The following is a 16,032-nucleotide window of genomic DNA, read 5'->3' as shown; positions in this document are numbered from 1 at the left end:
GATGTTTGTCTAAAAGGTGCAAGAAGTTGTCCAGCCTACTAAGAACTTTTTTTAATCTGTGCACTCAAATCTACGTTACTGCCCAAGTACTTCTGTGCATCGCATAAGAACACTTCCACCTGTTCTTTATGAAAACCAACAAGTTTCTCTGTATTGGTATCCATACACCCATCCTGAGACGAGACAAATTATGTCATGGCGCCGTCTATCCTGGCTGTGAACAATTTCTTGTCTGAGTACTAAATTGATAAACAGACATGTCGAACTGCACAGCTGGACACATGGATAAAAGATGATCCTTCCTGGACAATAGTCAAGGTCACAGGTGACTGCTGTGACCATGTCTACTCTCCAGACTGACATCTGAATAACACAGAAATGTCAAACCCATTGACCCCTAAATTGTCTCTCTATTCTTAAGATGGGACACTGTAAGTTGTCTTTGGTGTAACTTCACAAATGATTAAGACAGAAAATATCAGATTATGGTTCTATATTGAATCTTTTTTTTTATATTAAGAATACTTACTCAAAAGAAACCTTTACTCGTGAAGTCTTTGATTATAAAATGGTTTGGAGTGGCTGGTAGTCCTCAACAGGCAAGCTGTTCACATTGTTACTGAAAGCTGCAGTTTTATGTCCTTTACCACTTATCTTTGGAGAAAGTGGCCTTACTAAAAATAAGATTCGACGTGAATCTATAGTTTCATGTTTTTATCCTAAACTTGTGTGGAGTTGCTCCATGGACAACTTGCTGCAAGTTATTTTATGGTTGGACACATGGGGACAACCTAGAGAATCTAGAGAACAATATCAGCTGTTGCAAGACAGAATAAATGTGTGTGAATGAGAGATGGGCAGGTGGAACAGTGAGGCCACATAAGGTGCAGGACTTCAAGGACTTGGGGTCCACTGTCCAGGAAAACAAAGGAGTGTGGTAAAGTGGTGAAGAAGAGAGTCCAGATAAGGTGGAGTGGATGGAGAAAAGTTTCAGGAGTGATTTGTTACAAAAAGGTGTCTGCAAAGGTCAAAGGAAAAGTTTACAAGACAGTGGTGAGATCATCAGAGGTACAGCACAGGTTGAACAACTGGGAGATAAAGTTATAGAGACCAGACTGAGGTGGTTTGGACATGTCCAGAGGAGGGACAGTGGGTATACTGGTAGAAGGATGTTAGAAATGCAGCTGCCAGGAAAAAGACAGAGGAGATATATGGATGCAGTTCGAGAGGACATGGAAGTAGCTGGAGTGAGGACAGAGGTCAAAGGAAAATGATGGAGTGTGACTTGCTGTGGGGAAAAACTGAAAGAAGCTGCAATTTCATGTTCTTACACATTTTTATAATTGAACTGTTGATCCATTTTACACCATGGACATTGCCATTATCAGTGTAATTGACCTTTCAGCTCACCACAATGATGAATATACTTAATAGACACATATTAAAGATTGTTGCATGAGGTAATTCATCCTTTGGACTTTGATTGCTCATATTCTGTATGTTTGGCAGACCTTTATTTATTATGTTTTTTTCAGTAATTGTTATAACAGTTTGCCTTGTTGTAGAGGATTTGCCTGAAAATGATGTCATGTTTAGCCCCACACAAAACAAAAAGCCCCAACCTTTAATATGTTTTATCTCTTGTTTGAACATGCATCGCATCATGCCTCATGATGATGCTCAGACCAGATTGTAATCAGCTCCTTTTTTGTTTGTGAATTTCCAGGTATAATATAATAAGTGACCCAGCAGGCTGGCTGGAAGTAAAAAAGGACACGGGATTGATTACAATAAAAAACGAAATGGACCGGGAGTCCGTCTTTGTCAAGGACAACAAATACACAGCTCTTATTGGTGCATTTGATGATGGTAGGTGTGAGGGTTCACTGGTGTGTTCGGCTGCTGTTAAGGAGGAAATGTTTGTAAAACTTTGAGGGATTTGGGTTCAGTTCAAAGCTCATAAGCAGAAACATTTATCCATTAAGGCTGCTGAAAGTGTTCCCAGAACTCTTCTCACTTTGCTCTAGTGATGTACGTTTGTCTCATCAGATCCAGTCCCAGCCACAGGAACTGGAACTCTGTTGATCCTGCTTCAGGATGTCAACGACAATGCCCCGATCATTGAGGAGCGGGAATTCACAGTACGTCCTCCTCATATCTGAACACTTCTCACTGAATATTTCTAAAACGGATGAATCTTGGGAATGTTTGTGATGCCGTTATTCACTTTTCTCACATTTTAAAATGTGATGTCATCGGAATACAGAAGTGTCAAGTTTAAGATTAATTTACAACAATTATGTAACCTAATCATCATAAACAAAATTGCCACTTTTTTCCACAGATATGTAACAAAGACCCAGCTCCTCAGCTGCTCACTGTAACAGATAAAGATGGACCGGGCTTCACCTCTCCATACAGCGTCACTTTAAGTGAAGCTGCACAAACTAACTGGACAGCCAAGATGAACGGCACCAGTATGTACACAATTCATAAATTCATATCAAATTAAAATCCAACTTTTAATTTAAAGCAGTTTTTACTCAACATGAGCCAACACTATTCTGTCAAATTCCTCTTTAAGACAAAACGATTAAAGGCCGTTCATACTCAAATTCACAAAATGCTGAAGCAGAATAGAAAAAGTTGTATTTTTATTGCTGAAGTTTTCCACAGATTGCTGCTGGTGCTGATTTGAAAATGAATGTCAAAGTTTTCTGTTTATAAAGTGCTTGTTGAGGGTATAATGATTAATTAAACTTGTCAATATGAAAAATTGTCCATATTTTAAATGCAGGTGATTTTTCTTCTTACTGTTGTTCCTACAGGAACAGGCATCATCCTGACTTTAAAAACTGAGCTTGAGCGTGGAGACTACCTTGTAGCCATGAGTGTTGCAGACAACCAGGGTAAGTCTCAGGTCAACACAATCACAGCCAAAGTTTGCGACTGCACGGGAGAAGACAAGAACTGCCAGGATCGTCAAGGTGTTGTTGCTGGCAGTAATCTGCCGATCATCCTGGGAATACTGGGGGCTATCCTGCTGCTGCTCTGTGAGTTTGAGATTTTATTGTATTTCTAGATTCTAGATGGTTTGTAAAAATCCGGGGACCGTTATTAAGTAAAAAAAAAAAATCCCAAATTAGGTTGGGACCCCATGAATGATTGAAGGAATTAGTGCTGCATCACTGATATGTGTAGTGAACCAGATGACCTCAAATCTACCAGATGGACAGAGACTGTTATTTTCATTGATCTGAATAAGTCTGGGCCATCTGATGACTTTCTTTCTTGAATTAATCAAGCAGAAAAGACAATCCTCTATAATCATTACTGTCTTACAAATGTTTTGATAATCAAATTGTGTTAGTTCACTCAATGCTTATAGGTTGAAAAGAACTACTCATCTTTATTTTACATAAACAGTAAGTAATGATTTTTATTCCTCATTCAAAGAAGAAATCACCTGAATATGCATTTCTTGATTTTCTGTCTGAAATGAGCCAAGGCGTAAGTGTGTGAAAGTTGAAGCTTCGGTCAACTAAATGTTTACTGAAGAAGAAATGTCATGTTTTACTATTTGAAAAGATTACCAAGTGTGAGACTCCACGAAGTCTGGTCGACTGCAATAATCTTTTCTGTATGTTGAAAACAATCCTTGACTTTTGATAATAACTTACGTCAAGAAACCACACCTCTTTCTGGTACATCCACGAATCAGAAAGCTCTAAATTGAACCGGAAGTCGACCCAAATAAAATGTGGCAACTTCCCAGTTCATGAGAAAATGGAAAAGATTCGGAGAATGAAAAGTTCTCAAGGAGTTCAGAAGAGAACTAGAGTTATGGAGAGTTTTGGAGTCTGAGAAGATCTGAAAGAGTCTGAGAGCTGCTGACAATGAAGAGTCAGAGTTGCCGAGAATCCAGAGACGTTTTGGAATTATGATTCTGTTTGAACTAACCACGCACGACTCTCCAAGGATTTTAGCTGTTCTCAACGGAGACGCTGATATCAGTTGAAAAGGATTCTTACTGAGGTGATCGATCGTCAACAAGGTAACGGTTTCTTCTTCGACCAAGTGTACCGTGGGCAAAGCTGAGATCTGACGGAGCGTGCAATTTCTGGTTAAACAGATTAAATTCCCTCACATATTCCTCTGTAAGATAAATCTCAATTTCCTCTTAAACTCACCTCTCTCTCACAAAACTAGTACAGATATTTTAGAAATATCTGAAGCAAAGTCCTCAAATCACCGCCGAGTGATTTGAAGTTCATTTTCTGTGAAACTGTCTGTTATTATTTTCATATTTTGCCAAATTAATGTAAATGTTTGATGTTAAACTTTGATTCTGAAAATAAATGACTCCATTCATTTGATGGGTCAAAGGTAATAACGTCTCTCGTTACATTTCTGTTAAAATCAATACACGACATTACACAGTCAGAAAAATGAAGAACTCGTGAATATTGTATGCAATATATATTTCATATATTTGTCATACAACAAGTGACACGTACCCACGTGACTCACTACAAACTGGTGGCCCGTAACGGTTCATGAATGACTGTTAATTCGTGTAAAGATTGATTTAAATGTTGGCATGTTGAAAAAGTAACAGTCTATCAGCTGTGCTGAAACCGTGCGTCTTTACGCAGCGCAATTGGAGCTGCGCGCTTGTGTTACGCTGGCAATGTTTTAAAAGCTGAAATTGTGTCATTGAGTCTTTATAAAGCTGAATTGTACGTCTGTATGTGTAACATAAGCTGGCTTTGAGCTGTGGAAACGCTTTATTCTGTTTAAACTGTGTTCCAGACGCTGTTCTGGTCCGGTTCGGTTCTTTGGACCGGCTCGGTTCTGAAACGGGTTCGAACGAGTTGTTTTAAATAGCTAGAAAGACGTTTGTCACGGAGCGCCGTCTCCGTGCGGCTCAGGGGGTTATTCGTTACAAATCTTAACAGAAAAAGTGCATTTTGATGGTTTAAAAGACGAAAAAGTGACGAACTATTTTACGCTAATCTAACTTGCTAGCTGGAGAAAACGCTTCCTGATTGGTTGAATTCGCTGTTGTGGAACGCTCTGATTGGTTGAGAAGGCTGACTGGCGTGGCTACGTCACTTCCTCTCACCCTGCGCTGCTTTGCCATTGGTGATTTCAGTCACGTGACCCGGAAATGAAATTCGTTTTCATAGGGAAATAAAATCTGCTTTTTAAAGCTGAAAAGTAACTTTAAAGTGGTTTTGACACGCTGGTCAAGTGCTTCGAAGCTATTTGCTGAAATTTTGCTACGTTAGAGTTTAAAATTCGTCAAAAAACGATGTTTTTAAACAACGCTAGCGATGCTAATTTTAAGCTAAACAGCTAACGACCGGAGCTTAAACTACGCTTAAAATCACTAAATGAAGCTGCTATACAGTCCCAAAAACTCATGTTTGAAGCTATAAAGTCTGATTGCAAAACTTTTGCCACTTTTGTGTAAAAAATCCGTTCAGAAATGTTGATTTTAACCGAGTTTAGCCGAAGCTAACTTCAAGCTAAGCAGCTAACAACAGGATGTCAACCGAACGCCACAGGAAGTTATAGCTCCCCTAGTGGATAACACAAACAGTGTCTGAGTTAAGATTGTTGAGGTAATACTGACATCTCCTGGCGAGACGTGAGATCACAGGTTTCACTTCGTTTTTAGGTAAAGAGTGAAATTAAACGTTTTTTTTATTTTTCTGTAAGGCAATTTTGAGTTAACAAACTTCCTCAGAGCTGAATAAAACACTGTTATCTTACATTTTAAAAAGTAATAGGTATTTATGCAAAGAAGCATTTACCAAAAAATTTTATTCACTAATAAATCCTTGAGAAACAGGTTCATAATAAAATTAGAAACTTTTTAAAAAAACAGATACAGTTACAAATATTCACAGAGTTGAATAGTTTACTCATTTTGCTTGAAGGATAATACACGTTTAATTGCAAAATCACTAAATAAGAGTAAATTTATGAGGAAAAAGAGATTTTTCTGTTTAATTTGCCACCTAAATAAAATATCTCTCTATTTAATTTTAAATAGAAGCTTTACAGGAGCAAATACAGTTTTTCTGAAGAAAGACTGATTATTCCTCATCATCAATTTCTTTTTCTTTTCACCCACCTGAGTTGATGAGTAACTGTTTAAAATAGCAAATTTCTGGAACAGAACGGTTTAAAAAAACGTTTTAAACTAATATTGCTGTGAGACTAAAGAAAAATTTGCAGGTTTATAAAAATTCAGTGTTTTAGAGTAAATACACTAAAAAACAGCTTGGTACTCTAGTATCTGTGGAAAATAAGCACAAAAAGTAACACTGCCAAAAGAGCGTTTACTTAAATATTCATGAATTGGGGTAAAACCTGAGAAAGGTACCCACATTTGAATAAGTTGACTTATAACAGTACTTCTGTGTAAACCCAAAGCTAAAATAAGTGTGAAAACTCATTGACTTGAATACAAATATTTACCTGTAAAATATCTAAAGCTTGCAACTGTTCAAACAGATAAATTGCTACACAGTGAAAACATGACAGGTGTGTTAGAAAAAGACTTTGACCCCTTTCAATCCACAGATGCCGTCCAGTCGGCTTTATACATTTTAACAAACTCAATTATTGGTACACAATTAGAGCAATTAGAAAACCTTGATGACGCTCAAAGAAATGAGGAGCTGCAGAGGCTGGCAAAAGAAGCTAAAGTGGCAGAAAACTCAAAATCGAGCCGTGAACGGTTAGCAAAAATATCCCTGCTTCTGAAAGCGGAATTGGACCATCAGTTGGAGATAAATGACACGCTGTTCAGCGGATATCAATCTGAAAAGGACAGGTGTGATGAATTGATGTATGAATCTGTTTTGCAAAAACAACAAATAAAGACTGATGGGGACCTCTCAAAGACTGAGCTGTTAAAACAGGCTCAATCATATGAAGGGAAGATTAGGGATAAAGACCGTGCGTACCAATCCGTGCGTTCAGATAACGATGTGCTACAAGCACAGTTACAGATCGCATTGAAGGAGCTGGACGCTTGCAAGGCAGACAAGACGGAATCACTCCGACAATGGCTGATTTTAAAAAGAAAATATCAGACATCACAGGAGGACCTGAAAGCTTGTGAGGAGAATTTAGCTACAGCTACAAACCAGATTTCTGATATGGGGTGGCCTGGTCTAAGACTCAAAGACGAACAGTATCAGGGTCCGAGACAGCCACGAACTCTCCAGTCAGATGCTGTTGCACCTCTTCCTCCTGACAACACGCCGTTACCCCCACCCCCACCATGGGCGGTAGGGACAGAACTGCACCAATATGTACCTCTTCCTCCTGACACCATGCCCCTACCCCCACCACCATCATGGATGGTAGGGACAGACCTGCACCGATATGTACCTCTTCCTCCTGACACCATGCCCCTACCCCCACCACCATCACGGATGGTAGGGACAGACCTGCACCGATATGTACCTCTTCCTCCTTACCAGCCACCCCCACCCCCACCATGGGCGGTAGGGGCAGGCCTTGACCAATCTGCACCAATCACGCAAATGAGACCGTTGATACAGTCTCCTTCAATGGATGATTTGCAGAAAGTCTCAAAATATGTACAACGTTTCGTTCCCGGCCCTATGGGGTCGGCAGGAACAAAAGCGTACCTCAGAGATCTGGATTTCAGATTGAGAGCTTATCCTAATGCTACGGCAGAAGATAAAATCAGTCTGATACGACTCACTTCGGACAGAGAGGTGTTCACCTTCATCGAGCGTCTACCAGATGCAACGAGAAAGGATTACAAACTTCTGTGTGAAGCTCTGATCAAAGAGTATGACTCTTGCACGGGACCTGCTGGTTTCCCAGCCGCTGACAAGGTCACGCAGGGCAAGAATGAACATCCAAAAGTTTATTACAAAAGAATCTTCCAAGCTTATTTTGGTAACAGAAATGAGACCGGAATGGAAGAAGATGATGGTTTTAAGTTTGTTTTCACCAAAAATCTCCACTCTGATTTTAAAAAATCAGTACAAATGATGGCAAATTTCAGAGAAAAATCCATCAGTGAGATTAAACAGTGTGCTGTGAATGTGTTTGAAGCATGTTCTCATGATAAGACGCCCATTGAAGTGTTTCCTAGTGTAAAGGTTAAACCCCACTCTCTTGAACTAGAAGGACGACGTGCTTCGCCACCTCCTCCTAAGAAAGAGAGAAAACAGTCTGTTCAAAATAACAAACCACGTAATGAAGGTGCACGTTGGGACAAAAATGCTCCTCTTTCAGAGGATGAACGTGATTATCGTAAATGGGGTGAGCGTAGGACGCAACGATATGGGAAACCATATCATCAGGGGCAGTACGTAAAGGAACCCCCGAAAGACGTACCTGACCGTCCCCCACCTCGGACGAAACGAACCGAGGCGAAAAAATCACAAAAGTTCCAGAAACAAGGCCCTACATCTCTAAACTCGGAAGAGACAGAGAAAATACGCAGGTTGTTAGAAACTTTGAAACACACTGACACGGGAACCCAACCAGGAGCACTTTGCAGTGATGTAATTCCCATTACATCTAATGGCGCGAATGACAACATAACAGATGTCGGTGAAACACACCAAGACATAACTGTTGTTCACTCAAACAACCCCTCATCAGAAGAAGGGGGGGTAAACACACACACAAACGATGACGAGTCATCGCAAGCTGAACACTCAGAAACAGCTTCTGCTGTGCTGACGGTTCAGACAAATCAAGATTACACAGATAAATCTGAACGCGTGAAAAAGCGTCAGAAAAAAACCAAAAGGTTTCTGTGTAACTTTATCAGAAAGGGGGCCGCCAAAAAGGCGTACCTGTCAGTAACACTCGAAGGTGTCCTCACACACGAAGCACTCTTGGACGGTGGGGCAGACATAACAATTATGTCAGCTAAACTGTTCGAGGAGCTGAGGACGGCCGCTGCCAGTGTTAACAGGATAATACCTCTCTCTGAATGTGCTATAGAAATGCAGGGTCTCTCAGAAATGAAAACAACCCTGACAGCTATAGCAATGGTTCACATGCAGATTGGCAATATGACACTGTACCACCCGGTACACGTGACCCATGTCGACTCATTCCCATTTTTGGTTGGCCAGGATTTTATAAATCGCTTCAACGCGATTATAGATTATGGTGATCAAACAATGTGGACAAAAGTGAGCAAACCACTGCCAATAGATACGCCTCCGGAGTGTGACACAGACTGCCCAACAGCAGGTACCGCGGAAGGCACAAAGGACTCCTCAGCCGAGGACACGAGCCCGGTGAGTACTCCTCTGACACCATGTGAAACCAAAGAAACCCAAGTGGTCCAAACTCTGACTCAACAAGACAGCCTCCTCTGTGAGCTGGAACAGTCAGAGTCCACCAAACACTACCTACCACTGGTAGTTAAGGGTGTAGAGATCCAAGGGTCCCACACCAACGATGCTGTACTGTCTCTGTGGACAGATAAATCAGCAATTAACCGAGCTTTCTACGAAACCTTGGTTCACAAACACGTTGGTCTAGAACTAATTAAAAAAGCTTTCCGCTTTCCATTAGTTCCCAATAGTTCACAGGTAATGACCGCAGAAGGAGTCATTAACCTAAAACTGAACTGGAATCAACGAGAACTGGTTCACCCATTTCTCGTTATCCAAAACTTACCACATGCATCCTACATAGATTTGAGGTCATCTGGTTCACTACATATGTCTGATGGTTTCAAGGTTTCAGAACAACTTGTAGATTAGATTTACCTTTTCTAACAACACATTGTGCCACATGCAGTTTTTTTGCGGGTTTCAGGCTGGCCGCTCTATAAATCTGTTCTCTCCTTCAGTATAATTCAGGTATATTGGGGCGGCTGGGGCTGAATGGTTAGAGCAGTCGTCCTCCAATTGGAGAGTTGGAGGTTCGATTCCACCAGCAGTCACATGCTGAAGTGTCCCTGGGCAAGACACTGAACCCCTCATAGCCTCTGATGTGTGTCCCCTCAGTGTATGAATGTGATGCTCTGATTAGTCTTTGTAGAGATCTATTAGAGTGCTGTATGAATGGGTAAATGAGGCACAGATTGTTAAGAGCTTTGAGTGTCTTGATCAGATGGAAAGGTGCTGTATAAGTACAGTCCATTACCATTTCTAATTCTGTAGGACTTACAATGGTAGATGAATTAGACTTCATTTTATTTATTTATTTATTTTAGTGTTGGTGCTGCTGATTCTTTTTGCGAACCGGGGGAAACGAGAAAAAGGAATTCCTCTACTGCAAGAAGACGATGACACCAGAGATAACATCTATCACTATGCTGAAGAGGGAGGTGGAGAGGAAGATCAGGTAAACTGTGACGCTGATGGACTTCACATTATGTTCAGTGAAGATTTGTTACAAGCAATATAATCTGTGAATGTTCATCTCACTCCATCAGGATTATAATTTGGGTACTCTCCATCTTGGTCTGGACAATCGACCCGACGTGTTCAGGAATGATGTGGCTCCAGCTTTCATGCCAGCTCCTCAGTACAGGCCTCGTCCCGCCAACCCAGATGAAATTGGCAACTTTATTGTTGACGTAAGAACTTGAAAATGATGGAAACGGCTTATAGCCCTTAAAATAAACTACTTGATTGCTGCATGTATTTTATTGATCTTTTTTATATATTGGTTAACTTCTAAAAAAAATAAATGATATTAAACAAATTTTTACATCTTCCTCAGAACTTGAAGGCAGCCGACAACGACCCCACTGCCCCGCCCTACGACTCCTTGTTGGTGTTTGACTACGAGGGAGGAGGCTCAGAAGCAGGAAGTCTCTCCTCTCTGAACTCATCGGGCAGTGGAGATCAGGACTACAACTGTCTCAATGAATGGGGCCCCCGCTTCAAGAAACTGGCTGACATGTACGGAGGAGGAGAGGATGACGATATGCTGTAGACACATCCTTCATCCCTCTCCCCCACAAGAAAAACGAGTGCTGTGTGGTCTCTGAAGGCAACCTCCGAGAACGTTTCAGCCAGACAGAAGCTCAGAAGCCAAAGAATGTTTTTTTACTTTTATAATTTCACCTTTAGAAAAGCCTTTCCAGGTTTTCTTTTAAATGTTTAGGCTGAAGACTTGCTTTGTTTTCACTGTAATGCAGAGCCACTGTGCAGAAATTAGTTTTGTCTGTGTACAATGGGCAAAACACAACTTTTTATTAAGTACTTTTTCACATTTGTGCTACTGTTTTTACCAATTATGTATTTTTGTTTTCGCTTAAGAATAAATTAGTGACTAGATGAAATCCAGTTAAGCAGCCAATGTCATGTTACTCTTCATGTGGCATTGGCTATATGATTTCATATTTTGTAATACAGTGGGTTTAGCTTCTGTTGAACTGTGTACTGCATTGTGAAAAACCTTGAGTACATATGTTTATTAAATCTGACTTTTTTAAATGACCAAGTTTTCTTAATTCGGTGTATTTAGTTTAGGGACAATAAACGTCTTGAGTTTAATTTTAGTTTTGGTTGATTGCCTAGTAACTTGACAACTGTCTTTTAACTGTTTACATCTTTTGTATGAATGGAGCACAGCATTGCTGAGGAAACCATTTTAAAGAAAAATAAATTATGGAGATCTACTGGTAGTTATAATGGCATATTAAGCATTTTATGACAAATGTTTTGCTTGATTTTGTAGAGGGGTGGAGCTTTTAGCTGGCTGTATTTTTATATAGATGGTAATTTATTATTTTATTTACATTTATCTCATGAACGCCTGCAGAAGAAAAAGGTGCTCATGTGTAAATAAGCGAATCCAGAGCTTTAGGTCTATTTATTCCTTAAAATGGAAAATGCTCATTTTGGTGTAGATATACATTTGCCATGATAGTAAATCAGGTAACTTTTCTTTGCCTCGAGATTGTAATTAAAGTTGCATTTTGACTGATCAATTCTTGACTTCTGCTTAAACTGAGTCAAATATTTTGAAGTTTGTCTGCCAGCTAATGACTGTAGGCTGCAGTTGTCCAGAGTAATTACTGGGTGGTAAAAAAAACATACATTTTCTTTTCAAACCAAACTCGGACTTGTCTGCTTCCAGAAACGGCAACAATTACAAACCGCTTCAAAGCAGGTCTTTACAGTTGTCCTAACAACAATTAAACATGGCCACTATATATTCCTCTGATGACAAAGCATTTATACTATCCTGAGGAGGACTTCCTGTATACAGTATACTATTTTTTTTTTTTTAAATTCTGACAGCATTTTCCTAAAACTCTTAAGTTAGGACTTAGGATCGTGAAGAAAGAAAACATTCTGAACTGGTTTTAAGCCAACGAGGAAAATGTTGCTCTAATTGTGCTAAAGTGATGTCCCAATTTGATTTGAAGTGAATAAAACCCAGCATTTTGTACATTGACTAAAAAGTAAAATATAAGCACGGTGGTTCGTGTATTCTCCCGTTAATCAACTGGAATGGATTAGTTCATGAAGAAATAGAAACTAATATTAGTAAACGTTTTTCTTCTTTCGACTGCTCCCTTTTTCAGGGGTCGCCACAACAAACTAAGTCGCACAAAGACTTGACAATTGTTTTTATGCTGGATGTCCTTCCTGACATAACCACCGAGCTACCATAGCCCTCTGTGTGGAGCAGAGAGCTGCTATAGGGCACCAGGGGGAGCAGGTGGTGTGGGTTAATGGCCCAGAGAGGGGTAAATGAGGCAGGTGTGGATGCTTCACCTTTCCCACTCACATTTTAATGTTGGTCTGGGGAGTTGAACCAGTGACCTCACAGGCCCACATTTTCTAACCTCTGCACCACCACTCCCCACATATAATAGTACCATACCAGCTTTATTTATAGAGCACTTTAAACACCCACAGGACCAAAGTGCTCTACACACAACAAAACAATCATATAGTCTGATAATAAATACGATTAAAAGTCCCATAATAAAAGTTGTACGCATACAGTACACATAAAACAATCACACAATCAAAATTTTTTGTCTGTTTTTAATTTTTTTGGTTTAATCATACAATAGGATGTGATTAAAAGAAAATAGTAAAGTGAAATACTTCAAACAGAAAAAAACAAGAAATAAGACACAATTTAGTAATATGCTACCTATTCTTTTTATTTGTTGTTCCACTTTTTTCATCTTGTAGAATCTGAATCTCCATCTTCAGAATAACTGCCTCTAATTATTAAGATAGTTTCTTCTGATGAAATACCAAAAATCCTATCTTTAACAAACTTTTTCATTCAACCTTTATTTAGACAGGTTAATCCCATTGAGCCTCAGGGACTCAATTTACAAGAGAGACCTGATTTCTTAACAAATGACAACAGTGGATAACAATATGTACACGGGAACATATAACCCTCGCAAGCGCGAGTCATTATGGGCTAGAGCGGGCATGCAAGCTGTTGTGTGTTATCTCTGCTGTGAGAGTCAGTCTGGGGGGGGGGGTCTCTCGTTCCCCATTATTGCTGCTGTCTGTGGGGGCTTCAGTGGGGCGGACACCTGAGCGAACGGCATGGATTATTTATTTAAAATAATCAAGCGTGACCTGAACCAAGCCTTTGTCCAGCTCCTCTGCGGTCACTGAGCAGGCCAGGCCACCGGGAAATGTCTCTGTGGGGGTGCTCTCGATGACCAGTCTGCCACTGTGCTGCATAGATTTTTTTGTGTGCTGAGAATGTGCGAGCAGCAGGGCCGGAGTGAGACTCATTTTCAGTCCCGACGTTTCATGCCTTAGACTGGCCCACTTTAGATCACAACCTATTATTATTCAAATCATGTATAACCTTACAAGATCAACTCTAGAATATGCACTTTTTAGGGGTGCTTAGCCCCCAGTGCTGACAGTGGCTCTTGGCTTGAACAACACGGCGGCCATCGGCCTCATAACTATTTGTAATGTGGGGGGGACACCCTGATGGTGGTTGGGGGGTCTGGGGGTTCTCCCCCAGAAAATTTTGAATAAAGTAGATGCATTCTGGTGTATTTTAACGGGCTGTTTACTTATGTAGGTAAAACTAGATGTTAAACTGTTCAATAACCATTTTAGAGTTATTTTAGAGTTTAGAGTTACTCAGAAAATTAGAATATTGTGAAAAGGTTCAATATTGAAGACACCTGGTGCCACCGTCTAATAACTCAGTTTAGTTCTGTAGGCTACACAATAATGGAGAAGACTGCTGACTTGACAGTTGTCCAAAAGACGACCATTGACACCTTGCACAAGGAGGGCAAGATACAAAAAGTCATTGCTAAAGAGGCTGGCTGTTCACAGAGCTCTGTGTCCAAGCACATTAATAGAGAGGCAAAGGGAAGGAAAAGATATAGAAAAAAGTGTACAAGCAATAGGGATAACCACACCCTGGAGAAGATGGTGAAACAAAACCCATTCCAAAATGTGGAGGAGATTCACAAAAAGTGGACTGCAGCTGGAGTCAGCGCTTCAAGAACCACCACACACAGACATATGCAAGACATGAGTTTCAGTTGTCGCATTCCTTGTGTCAAGCCACACTTGAACAAGAGACAGCGTCAGAAGCGCCTCGCCTGGGCTAAAGACAAAAAGGACTGCACTGCTGCTGAGTGTTCCAAAGTTATGTTCTCTGATGAAAATAAATTTTGCATTTCCTTTGGAAATCAATATCCCAGAGTCTGGAGGAAGAGAGGAGAGGCACAGAATCCATGTTGCTTGAGGTCCAGTGTCAAGTTTCCACACTCGGTGATGGTTTGAGGTGCCATGTCATCTGCTGGTGTTGGTCCACTGTGTTTTCTGAGGTCCAACGTCAACACAGCCATCTATCAGGAAGTTTTAGAGCACTTCATGCTTCCTGCTGCTGACCAACTTTATGGAGATGCAGATTTCATTTTCCAACAGGACTTGGCACCTGCACACAGTGCCAAAGCTACCAGTACCTGGTTTAAGGACCATGGTGTCCCTGTTATTAATTGGCCAGCAAACTCGCCTTAACCCCATAGAAAATGTATGGGGTATTGTAGGGGTGCACCAATAAATCGGCCCCAATTTCCTTAATTTTGGGAAATTGGAAATCGTCCGATACTTACATGAGAAACTGATTTTACTGATTTTAGTTTTAACAATTGTCTGAACTTCATTTATATTTCAGAGCACTACCTCATGGCCAGTTAAAACAAGTTTGTATTGTTTCTAGGATATTGTTCAAGGATATGTTTTTCAATAAAATAATATTGGAAAATTGAAGGTGCGTTGTGACCTAACACCTGACAGTGTCGCTTATAAAACAAAATCGGAATCGGCAGGTCAGCCTTTTTAGAAACTGGTGATCAACCAGAAAACTGCAATCTGTGCACCCCTAGGGTATTGTGAAGAGGAAGATGCGATACACCAGACCCAATAATTCAGAAGAGCTGAAGGCCACTATCAGAGCAACCTGGGCTTTCATAACACCTGAGCAGTGCCAGAGACTGATTGACTCCATGCCACGCCGCATTGCTGCAGTAATCCAGACAAAAGGAGCAACAACTGCCCCTTTTCCACTGTGATGGTGTGGATCAAATATTCTCAGTTCAGCACGGTTTTGAACTCTTTTCCACTACTACTTTGTAGCAGATTCGCCCCCTAATTTTGTCCCTTTTTCTCAAGGGGTCCAAGTGAGCCGAGCCAACACAAAAACGTGATGTCAGAACACCGTCGGTCACTGATTGGTCAGGGGGAGGAGTCACTGGTTCTCTCAGAAACTTTTCACCAATTCGCCATTTGCAATTACTCGGAACTCGGAGCAGCAGCTGGACCTATTTTTTATACTTTAAAAACAATAATGACAACATCTAAAAAAGTTCAATCTGGTCCTCTGGACATTCAAAAAAACAAAAAACAAAACAAAGCAAAAAATTGTAGATACGTTTCGCCTTTCATCCGAAAGACTTCCTCAATTTGAGGTGCTGTATTCAGCTCAGTCTCTTAAATAGCACCTTCTCAGAGTGGATCAACCAGTTTGCTGCTGACA

General features: G+C 40.5%; 1 protein-coding gene across 1 annotated transcript in view; it reads left to right on the top strand.

Annotated features, from left to right (window-relative positions):
• The window catches only part of LOC119413951 (B-cadherin), a 55,036-nt gene extending 43,562 nt beyond the window's left edge, over positions 1–11,474 (top strand). Inside the window, exons 12-18 of the mRNA XM_037681031.1 lie at positions 1,727–1,869; positions 2,050–2,141; positions 2,345–2,477; positions 2,829–3,053; positions 10,241–10,371; positions 10,463–10,606; positions 10,753–11,474. Of these exons, the coding sequence (XP_037536959.1) occupies positions 1,727–1,869; positions 2,050–2,141; positions 2,345–2,477; positions 2,829–3,053; positions 10,241–10,371; positions 10,463–10,606; positions 10,753–10,968 (1,084 nt within the window). The 3' untranslated portion in view covers positions 10,969–11,474. The remainder of the gene's footprint in view (positions 1–1,726; positions 1,870–2,049; positions 2,142–2,344; positions 2,478–2,828; positions 3,054–10,240; positions 10,372–10,462; positions 10,607–10,752) is intronic.
• The last annotated feature ends 4,558 nt before the right edge of the window (positions 11,475–16,032 follow it).

The sequence above is a fragment of the Nematolebias whitei genome, chromosome 1 (genome assembly GCF_014905685.2).
Source record: "Nematolebias whitei isolate Nwh7 chromosome 1, NemWhi1, whole genome shotgun sequence".
Classification (NCBI taxonomy): Eukaryota; Metazoa; Chordata; class Actinopteri; order Cyprinodontiformes; family Rivulidae; genus Nematolebias; species Nematolebias whitei.
The sequence above is the reverse complement of the archived record's forward strand: the minus strand, read 5'-3'. Positions and strand labels throughout refer to the sequence as shown.